At 32.0% G+C, this 12,171-nt stretch overlaps 1 protein-coding gene across 2 annotated transcripts in view; it reads right to left on the bottom strand.

Moving 5' to 3' along the window:
- Positions 1-12,171, bottom strand: part of Hsd17b4 (hydroxysteroid 17-beta dehydrogenase 4) — a 98,200-nt gene that overhangs the window by 41,317 nt on the left and 44,712 nt on the right. For both annotated transcript variants that reach the window (XM_048792006.1, XM_015488616.2), the window contains exons 12-15: positions 10,986-11,222; positions 8,424-8,475; positions 4,164-4,235; positions 2,938-3,041 (exon numbers count right to left, since the gene is read on the bottom strand). In XM_048792006.1, the coding sequence (XP_048647963.1) occupies positions 2,938-3,041; positions 4,164-4,235; positions 8,424-8,475; positions 10,986-11,222 (465 nt within the window). The remainder of the gene's footprint in view (positions 1-2,937; positions 3,042-4,163; positions 4,236-8,423; positions 8,476-10,985; positions 11,223-12,171) is intronic.

Raw genomic sequence — 12,171 nt, 5'->3', positions numbered from 1 at the left:
GTCCGCCGAAAACCAAAAAATAAATAAATAAACATTTAAAAAAATAAAAAATAAAATAAAAAATGATGAGAAGTGAAAAGGAACAAAAAATACACAAAACAAGCAGAGTACACAATTAACAAGATGAGAGGAAGAAGTTCATACTTACCAATAATAACCTTGAATATAAAAGGGTTAAATTCACCAGTGAAAAGACTTATACTGGCTTAATGAGCTTAAAAAAAAAAAAAAAGACCCAATTATATGCTGTTACAGGAAACTCACTTCACTGGTAATTGATAACACATAAATTAAAAGTGAAGGGGTGGAAAAAGATATAAGTGCAGATGGAAACAAAGTGAGCAGGTGTAGCTAAATTCATATCAGATACAGCAAATTTTCAATCAAAAACTAAAAAGAAACAAAGAAGATCATTATATATTGATAAAAGGATCAATGTACCAGGAAGATATAATGATTGCTAATATATATGCACCCCATATGGAACCATCAATTATGTAAAATAAATATTATTGTATCTAAAAAGAGACAGACTCAGTTACAATAATGGCTGGGAACAACACCTCGCTACCTCAATGGACAGATCACCTAGGCAAAGAAATCAACAAGAAAATATCTGAGTTGAATCATATTATACAGAGCAAATGGTCTTAATACACATTTATAGAACATTTCATCCAACAGCAACAGATACACATTCTTCTCATCAATACAGGAAATGTTTAGTCAATTCTCAATAAATTTTTAATAATTGATACAATATAATGTAACATCTCAGATCATAACAGAATGAAACTATAAGTTACCAAAGAGAAAAATGGAAAGGAATACAAACACATGGGAGCTAAATAATATGTTCCTAAATAACCAATGAGTAGTTGAAGAAAATAAAAGGGAAATCAAAATATTTCTAGAAACAAAGAAAATAACAACATATCAAAATCTATGGGATACAGAAAAGCAGTACTTAGAAGTTTACAGTAAAAAATCCTTACATCGATATAATAGATCACAAATAACCTAACAATGCACTTCAATATCTTAGAGAAGAACAAAACAAACCCAAAATTAGAAGAAAACAAATAAAATTGAAACTAAAAAGATAAAAATAATCAATAAAACAAAGTCGTTTTTTAAAAGAATAAACTGACAAATCTTTATCTAGACTAACCAAGAAAAAAGGACCTAAATAAACAAAAGCTTAAATTTAAAACATTACAGCTGATACCACAGAAATACAAAATATCAAAAGAAACCACTATAAACAATTATAAGCTCAAAAACTATAAAGCTCAGAAGACATATATTCCGGAAGATATAAAGCCTACCAAAATTGAAGATGAAATGGAAAATCTAAACAGACTAAGAGCTCTACAATGAATATCAAAAAGCACTAATGAAATAAATTATAAAGGACACCAAAAAATGGAAAGATATTCGATGTTCACTAATTGGAGAATTATTATTAAAATTAGCATACTACCCAAAACAATCTATAGATTCAATTCAATTCAATTCTAATCAAACTACCAATGACTTTCTTCACAAAAATAGAAAAAAACAATCCTAAAATCATTTGGGACCACAAAAGACAAACAATAACCAAAGCAATTCTGAGCAAAATATACAGTGCCAGAGGCATCTCAATACCTGACTTCAAAACATACAGCAAAGCTATAGTAACCAAAACAGCATGGTATTGACAAAGAACAGACACAGCGACCAATGGAACAGAAAAGAACACATAGAAATTACTACACATTCATAGAACCAACCAATTTTTGACAGAAATGCTAAAAACATATAGTGAAGAAAGGGGTCTATTTAAATGTGCTGGCAAGAGTACTTGCCTAGCATGTGTGAGGCACTGGGTTCAATCCTTAGCACCACATAAAAATAAACAAATAAAATAAAGGCATTCTGTCCACCTATAACTATTAAAAAAATTATTTTTAATTAAAAAAAAAAATAGGCCAAGCATGCTGGAGTAGGCCTGGAATTCCAGAGACTCCAGAGGCTGAAGCAGGAGGTAACAAGTTGGAAATTAAATTTTTTTAAAAAAGGACTGGAGATGTAGATCAGTGGTAAAGCAGCCCTGGGTTAAATTCTCAGTACCAAAAAATAAATAAATAAATAAAAATAGAACTACAATATGATCCAGCAATTCTACTACTGGGTATATAGCCAAAGGAGATGAAAACATACCAAAAAAAAAGCTAAAAATGTGATCAACTACAGTGCCCTTCAGGGGTTGAATGGATAAAGAAAATATGGGAAAGATACAAAAATCTAATATTATTGAGCCAATAAGAATGAAATCCCATCATTTGCAGCCAAATGGGTAAAATTGGAAGACATTATGTTAAGGAAAATAAGCCAGACACAGAAAGACAAATACCACATGTTCTTACCCCTGTCTGGAAACTAACAAGTCAATCATATAGGAGAACACAATGAAATTGTGGTTACTTAAAGAATAGGAAAGGCATGGGCTGCGGTTGTGGCTCAGTGGCACGGCGCTTGCATAGCACGTGTGAGGCACTAGGTTGGATCCCTAGCACCACATAAAAATAGACAAAATAAGGGCATGCTGTCCATCTACAACTACGAAGAATTTAAAAAAAAAAAAAAAGTGGAAAGGCAGTATAGGGAGGGAGAATGGAAAGAAGTTTATTCAAGGTCAACGAAACAGTGCAAGAATTAGTTCTGGTTCTTCTTTAGCACAGTAGAGTAACTGTAGGTTTAAAATAATCTGATATATTTCAAAATAACTAGAAGAGTATGAAATTTCAAACATAAAAATAATGAATGTTTGAAGAGATGCAAACACTTATTATCCTGGTTTGATGATTATATAATATCTATATGTGTTGAGTTACTATTATGTACCCATAAAGATATACAAATATGTGTCAATAAAACAAAGCCATCCCTTACCTTGAGTTTTTCTGATGTCCGTTTGCCTCCAAAGCCTCCAGAACCAACCAGAAAGAGAGAGAACTGATTATAGCATATAAGTTCCTTCCCAGAATAAGAATAGACTGTAAATAAAAGGGAAAAAAAGTCACCAAAAAAACATAACTTATTAACCAAGATGTTCACAATTCCATTAAATTCCAAAAATAAAATCCAATTATGAAAGGGTTCCAAAAGTTACAATGATCTAGCTTGGACTTCAAAGCTCTCATTTGAATGCATTTAAAACCAGTCTCTAAAAGAAAAGTTTCTCAAATCTTTTCTCAACTATGAAATAGCAGTTTTTTTTCACTTCCTAAACCTCCCCAACTGCCATTCATATTTTAATTTTTTTCTATCACAAAAGTTTCAAACAATTGCACTAGAAAATGCAAGTAAACACGTTCAGACGTTCAAACTTTCTGCCAAAGCACTCAAAAGAAGCATAGAATGTAAAAGAGAAAGTAAATGGGAATAACTTAACAATGGATTTGTCATGTAATCCTATGATAAATAAAGGAGCATCTGCATAACCTCCAATATATGACAAAACAAGAAGGCCTATATTCAAAATATCAAGCAATATCAAATGTTCCCCTGTTCTTTAGTCTTTGACAATAAATATTTCTCTTCTACTTGAACTTTAAAATAAATTTCAGGCAATGTGTCTTTGGCATGTTGAACTACTACTAATTCAACATTTATTGAACTACTATATTCTTTTTTCTCACTGAAGATAAAATGTGGCTACGATGTTTAAATATATTACAAGTTCTATAAGCTTAAATGCACAAGCATAGGAATCTGTCTATCATTTAGAAGAATGATACTATGGCCAAATATATTACAGGTTCCAAATAGCTAACACAAGAAAACTATATATAATGCAGCCTATTAATTGAGAGCTAATATTTATTCTGCCAAAAACATACTCCAGTAAGCATAATTCTCCTCTATGATTTGTATTCAAGCCATATTTTTCATAGGCTTTGATTATGTTGTTTTTAAAAAGCCCCACCTTCCCTGGCTCTAGTCCCATTATACTTCCTTCCCCCCCTCCTTTTCTCTTTTCTTAAAGAGCTAATCTTGCTTTCTTACAAACAGGAAAATAAACACAAACTTATTAATCTATTTCTGTAGTAGGCATTATATTACATATAAAGGTTACCAATTTAACAATATTATTATGAGAACTATAAGTGAGTTACCATCCATAAGAATTACTACACCAGATCCTTTATCTAGGACATCAGCAACAACTGCTTCACATTTTAATTTTCCTAAAATGAAAAGTAAAATAAATAAGTAGACTATTCTAAAGACCATAAATTATTACATTAAAACATGAAATAACAATATAGTTTCTACTGTAATTTCAACAAAACTCAAAAATTATGATTTGAAGTAATATTCCTGAACTCATTAGAAATAAAATTTGACATTAATAATTCATAATGCCTGAATCTCTAAATTTGAAACATTAACACTTCTAATAAATTAGATATTTAAAAACTTACCACTTCCAATGTCAACGACTCTTCCTGGTCTGTCATCCCCATTTGTTGAGCACCAATACCATTTATCCCATTCCTTCTCAAATCTCCATTAGTTTTTTTTAAATTAATTAATTTATTTTAATTAGGTACATATGACAGCAGAATGCATTTTGATTCATTGTATACTGCAGCACAACTTTACATTTCTATGGTTGTACTCGATGTAGCGTCATCACACCTTTTATTTCCTTCTAATTACTCTAAGACTCCCTATTCTCTCATTTAACTGGTTATGTTCTGATAATCATTATTCAAGAGTGAAATCCTCAGGTTTTTCTTCTTAAAACCTGCTTTTCTCTTTTGTTCTTTATGAAGAAATGGAATGAACCATCCAACTGCCAAACCACAAACTTGAGCATCATCCTTGACTCACAGAAAATAAGCGTATGACAAGATTTGAGTATTCAGAGATTAGTAGAAGCCAGGTCATACTAAAAATTTCTAACTTCATCCTGATGTCTAGGGATAGTCATTTGGGGTTTCAAATAAGGAAGCCACAAACACATTTGCATTTTAGAAATATAATTTTGGCTTCAGTGAGGTGGATGGGCCTATGGGAAAAAACAGCAGAGGTAAAGAGAAATCAGAAGGAGAGAGAACAAAGTTGAAAAATTGGGAGCAGACGTAGACAGAAACAGAAGAATTCTAGATGTATTTAAGATAGAGACTCAAATAATTTGGTAACTATCTGGATGTGATAGATGATTAAAGGAATGTGAAGCATTACAAAGACAAGCCAGAGTAATGCTTCCCGAAATCCAAATCTGCTCATATACTCTCTGGTTTAAAGTCCTTCAGTAGCTACTTATTGCCTTTATAACGAAATTCAAACTTCTTAATCTGACTTTTGGGACCTTCCAAGATCCTTCTTAGCTCTCTACTCTCATAATCTTGCTACTCTCCCCAACTTTTTTGAACTATTTTCAGTTCCCTTAAACTACCAATGCTTTTTCTCACTTCCAAACCTCTACACATAGTATTTCTCCCTTGGCCTTAAATTATTTTTCAATCTCCTCTTTACAATGTTAAATCCTAATTCAACCTTCAGATCTCAGCTCAGAGTTCATTTCCACCAAGATTTCCCCAACCCCAAGTTAAGTTGCAGGTTAAAGATTTTCCCTTGTGCACTCCTACCATTTATAAAGTATTTTACAATGTTTACCAATGCCTATTGTCTACTAGACAGACTCTAAGCTCTGCATAAGCAAGGATGACATTTTTTTCCATAGTTACATTACTAACGCTTAACAGAATGCCTGGTACATAATGAATACCTAATAAATATTAAAAGTGAATAATTCCAGACAACTGATTCCTTAATCTACCTTTCTTTAGTTTCCAAATTTTCTATTTTGAGTACATATCATTTTATAAATTGGTAAAAATCTAGTTAAAGAATATTTAGGAGTAAAAGGTTCAATGTATACTAACAATTAAACCACAACTATCTGAAATTCTGTTTTGGAAATCTGTCATAATAATTATATTTATTTAATGCTTAACTGTTCAAAAGTAATTTTACGTATACTGAGATTTGATGGTTATATATTCTGTTAGAGAATCAAGGCTGGTAACATTATCAGTCTCACCTTCTGCATGAAATAATGTATTGTTTTGCACTAATAACAGAAGTCATACTGAGAAAGAAATGTCTAAGAAAGACATCATATAAAAACATAATAAAGATAAAACTCTGAACTCAGAGACTCTAGAGACCACTACATGCTGTATAGGACATGTTCTGATTCGTGAAGGAAAATAGTGTTTTTGTCAGGTTCCTTCTGCTCTATCTAATGGTTATGTTTTTACCAAGATGAGGGATAAGTCAGCTAATGATAGTACCACAGCAGTTAACAAATTAGCAAGTAAGAGATGATAACATTAAACATCTGATGCCTATGACCCCATGCCTCATCAATTGGTATGTTGTATGAATAGACAACCATATAGTAGCCATGTTCTTGGTTTTCTATAGTTTAAAAAGGTTCCAAACCACAAGTATCTTGAATTTTCAGTTTTCACATTTACTAGAAAGTAAACTTTAAAACTATGTAATATCATTTGATCCAGCTATCCCACTTCTTGGTTTATACCCAGAGGACTTAAAATAGGCATATTACAGTGATAACAGCCACATCAATGTTTATAGCAGCTCAATTCACAACAGCTAAACTATGGAACCAACCTAGGTGACCTTCAACAGATGAATGGATTTTAAAATGTGAGATATATGGAATATCACTCAGCCTTAAAGAAGAATAAAATTATGACATTTGCTGATACATGGATGGAGCTGGTGAATATCATGCTAAGCAAAAAATAAAAAATAAAAAAAAAAACCGAATGTTTTGTCTGATATGCAGATGCTAATTCACAATGGGGGCAGGGTGCTAGGGAAGAATAGAGTTACTTTAGATTAGTAGAGAGAAGTGAAGGGAGGAGAGGGGGAATGGGGGTAGGAAGGACAGTGGAATGAGTCAGACATTATTACCCTATATACATATGTACATATATAACTATACAACCGGTGGGATTCTACATCATGTATAACCAGAAGAATGAAAAATTATACTCCATTATCTATGATGTATCAAAGTGCATTGTATTGTCATGTATAATTAATTAAAACAAATTAAAAATACATATGTTCTTTAAAAAAACAGTATGTGCTATAGAAGGAAAAAATTCATGAGAAACATAACTTGAGGTTAAGTAGGTAAGAGAATTTTTAAAAAGTATTATCTGTACCTTCCTATTCATATCAATATATAGTTGTAATCATTTTAGAGCTTATGTCTAATCTCTCTCTTCATATTTTAAAATCCTTAAAAACAGAACATTCTATTACACTTATAACAATGGTTCCCAAATGAACCCATAAGTCTGGCTACGTAAGAAACACAAGGAAAGTTCTGTGCTGCTAGATAATACCACCACATCATCCACAATATACCACATTTGGAGTGGAGTCCAAATCCATATTTTACTAAAAATAAAAGGTAATATGATGTAATAATTAAGGTGATTTTGATATGCAACCAGGTCAAAAAATTACCTAATACCTAAATAGTATGCCTTGCAAATGTTAGGTACCTAACAGATATTTGATGAATGCACAAGCACCACAAACTCTGCACTGTTTCAGATGAAAACAAGCTATTTGAAATTTTATACTATAATACTTACATTAAAATAAAGTTAGTCCATCTTAAACAATAAAAATCTCATGGACTTTTAGTAAAATACAGTTTTATAAAAAAAAATTTAAATAAAATTCTAACTACTTGCTGATCCCTACATGATATAATGTGAAATGTTAAACACTCCTTTTTTGAATTTTACAAGCTGTAAGACCAGTATATAAGTAGACAACACCAAAAGAAACAAAAACAAATATATAAAATTATAATGAAAAAATAAAAAGAAAAACTTTGGTGAACAAGCAAGAACTTACTGAGAAAGAAAAAAATGATTATTAAAGTAGGCTTGGCTTTATTTTCTCCAAAAGAAAATAGGAAAAAATTTTAAAAATCCATATATTTTAACATTGTTTGCTTTATGAAAATAAGTATCAAGATAAATACCTGAGAAAGAATGTAAAACTATAATTGTAGAAATCACAACTAATTGTACACACACAATCTTAAAATTTAGAACACAAATGTTCAATTTTTAATGGTTCATATGACATAAGAAAAACAGGTAGTACTGTATGTTAATTTATTATAATACTATTAATGAACAAAGTTTAAAGTAAACAAAATAGATACTAGTTAACATCAACCTACTCCAGTGGTTTATAAGTACATAGTAATTTCTGATTATGTTTTTCTGGATCACTCCTCTTTAAGACAATGGCACAGTTTGGAATGTTAATTAGAAAATTATGGAATTCATGTGTAAGGTACTCACCTGATCTAGGAAGAGGTTTATATAACTCCAAGTATTGCTCCCCATGAAGAACCTATGTTAAGATGAGCAAAATTTTTATTAGCCAACTGCTTTGTCCCATAGCTTCTGCTCTGGATATTGCTTATCACAAGTGACATTTTATTGTCTACATGCTCCAATCATATCTCTCTCAGTTTGGCTTTTAAGAACTACTTCTTAATCATGTGTCTCAGAAATAATCAGTCACCAATCTGAAGACACTCATCACTTTTGGAGCAAAGAACATACATTTATGCTCTTTCTTGGCATGCACAAATCCTTGTTGATTGATAATTATAGATTATTTGCCAAAAATGAGACACTAAACTATGCTTTCTTCCCAGTGCTTATAACAGTGCCTGGAACGTATTAGGTATCCAGTAAGTATCTGTTGAGCAAAAGTGAACAAAAGGGCCAGTGCTAGTAAAGTAATTTCAGGTCACACATACCAACCAGAAATGACTCAACTAAAACACAAAAAGAAACCTTAAGGCATATTCAAAGGCAAGCACTGTCAATGTCAACATTCCCTTTTTACCATTATTTTATAAATTATCTATGAAGAATAGATACTAAGGAAACTGTGTAAATTAATAGCAACAAAGCAAAATAAACCATCTTATGTTGGAAAAGCAAAACTTGATCCTTATACCCAAATCACTGCACTCCACTGCAGTAGGACAGTCTCCCAGTCCCCAAAATTCAGAAGGAAAAAAAAAAGATGGGAAAATAAATGAAGAACTACCTGCCTGACTGTGTCATATAGTCTGATAACTCAAGATTGGGAAGACTGGGATTCAAATTGCAAGGTGACTATCACAGAATATGACCACCATTTATGATTTCCAATTCTGAGGGGAGAATTTTGAAATATTTGTTTTAATTTTTTGCACTTGCATTATCCAAACAGAAGAACAGTGTGCTACAAACACCATGGGTGATAACTAAAACAGCAAACTGCCCAGCACATATTTCTGGCCCTCCTCCCAATTTCATCAAATACTCTAATATGTTTCCCGTGTATTCAGAGGAGATACCCATGAGCAATGGGATAATCTTCAAACAAAGTTACAGAAATCTTTCCAGAGCTCTGAATCAAGAACTACTGCTGGGCTCAACCTTAACTTTACTCCAATATTAAAATATATCCTATTTCAAAAGCTTTCTCATAAGTGTTCATTTTATTCATTCTTTCAGGTTTTTTTCAGTTTCTCTGCATCATTTCTACCTGTGAACACTGCAGGGCCCTAAACTCAGATCTCTTCTCTATTTAAACTCACACATTAGATGATTTTACCTATTCTCAAGTTTTAACATATCACCTATATGCCAAAGATCCTATTTAGACCTTTCCTCCAAACTTTAGATTTACACTCAACTGTCCTTTTTACATCTTCAGTTGAATGTGTAACTTATCCAAAACCAAGTCCTGACTACCTCCACCTTAAAATAAATATGTACATGTGAGTATAATTATACACAGTAATGTCATATGCAACTACTATATATGTTAAATATATTGCATATTTAATTATACATTGTGCTTATTGTAGGGTGAAGAGGGTATAAATCAATTATCTAGAAAAATACCTTCCTCCTAGACTCCTCTTTTTTCCCCGCCTATCTAGAATTTTTGCTTGGATCACTACAATAGGCTCCCATATAATCTCTTAGCTTCTATGCTTGGCTCCCATATAATCTCTTCTCCACACAATAGCATTGAACCTGTGAGTGAATATAGGTGGATCATGGCAATCCTTAAAAGGGTTGCCCTTGGCCTCCCATGTTAAACAGAATATAAGCTGAAATCCTTACAATGACTACAAGGCCTTCTTCTTCTGCCGCCCCTGAATAGAGTGACCCCTTATACACTTTACAGCTATACTGGCCCCTCTGCTGTTCCAAATATAAGCCAAGTATGTACCTATCTCAGGACCTTTTTTCACCTGTTCTCCCCCAAATACTCTTTTACCAGAAAACTATTTGGCTTGCTTCTTGACCTAATATCATGAGATAAAAACTGTCACATCTATTTTATAGATAAGGAACTGAAGTCTAGAGAAGTTATTTACCCTTGGTCAAATAGCAAACTAATTCTCCCTCTCTTTTATTCTTCTTGTTTTGCTACCAGGTATTAAACCCAGGGGGCTTAACCACTGAGCCACATCCCCAGCCCTCTTTATATTTTATTTACAGACAGCATCTCACTAAGTTGCTTAGAGCCTTGCTGAGTTATTGAGGCTGGCTATGAACTCATGATCCTCCTGCCTTGGCCTCTTGAGAAGATGGGATTATAGGCATGCACCATGATGCCTAGCTCTTTTATTCTTAAACACAAAAGTCAAAAAATATGCTAAATCTTTATTCCTGAACTAACCATTGTTATAAATTATTTTATAGTTTTATGTATATATATACACACACACATACACATACATATAATATATACAATACAGATACACATATGCATACTGGATGTGACATTTACAGATAACATCTAAAGAAACAGAAGAAAAGTCAAACAAAATTTCTTATTAGGCATACCTTTGCAAAGTTGATTGAAAGCCCAGGAATCTCTGCTAATCCTCCACCCATCATAGATTTCTGAGCTATGATAACTCCAAAGGTAGGCAAACAGGAGAAATCAGAACTTCCTTCATAAACAAATTTCAAATCCTTTGGATCTTTGACAGATGCTCCCACTCCAAGAGCATACATAATTGTTTCCATTTCCGTGTAAGCAGAAGAAAATGAAGGGAGTTTATAGCCAATAGCTCCAGCCTATAGAAAAGTTGAAAAAATTATTTTTCATTGTATTTTTGTCAAATTTTTGAAATTTTAACTTTTAAAACTATTTTATTTTAAAACTATTAACTGTTTATATACCTAACCTTGCCTTTGAACAGATGTTAATCAAATGTCAATGAATTTGATGGAACATAATTATTTCATTATATTTATTCATTATTCATTTCATTACATTTGATGTTTTACATAAAAACCAAGTAATGCCTAGAAAAAGACTTCATTTACAGATAAGTACTTTTTTATTGTTTGCTTCTTGCTAACACATATTATGTCTCATTTTGAATTTTCCTGTCTCTGACAGTGGAAACTTTATTAATTCAGCAAATACTGGCTACCAAAATCCAAAAAAGAATGAAATCTGTTATAATTAGGGGATACTGAACTGTTTTACAAAATCAGCTGTATAAAATTCATGGTAGGGGTGGTGCTGGAGCTCAGTGGTAAAGCACCTGCCTTGCACGGGTGAGGCACTGGGTTCAATCCTCAGCACCACATAAAAATGATAAATCAAGATATTGTGTCCATCTACAACTAAATATTTCTTTTAAAGAATTCACTATAAACAAATGAGCAAATCATAGTGTAATGCTTATAAATTAAATTGCTTAATAACATTTTCAGTTAAACTGAGATTTAACCTAAAGTTTCTTTCCAGGAATGTCTTTTGCCTAACTGGATGATAGATTTTTCAATTTACAGATAATATGCCTAACTACTATGTGAAGCACATATTATAAAAAAATGACGTCCAATTTTTCAGTCACTTTTATCCTACAGCAGGAGTCAACAAACAAGGACTAGAAGTTTACAAGGGTTTTTACATTTTCAAAAGGTGGTTAAAATATATATATATATAGGATTTAGGGCCCTATTAAAACTCTCATGAAAAAGAAAAAAAAAAAAAAAAAAAAAGGAAAAGGAA

This window comes from Marmota marmota, unplaced genomic scaffold (genome assembly GCF_001458135.2).
Source record: "Marmota marmota marmota unplaced genomic scaffold, marMar, whole genome shotgun sequence".
NCBI lineage: Eukaryota > Metazoa > Chordata > Mammalia > Rodentia > Sciuridae > Marmota > Marmota marmota.
Note: the sequence above shows the minus strand (reverse complement) of the source record. Positions and strands in the feature narration are given on the sequence as shown.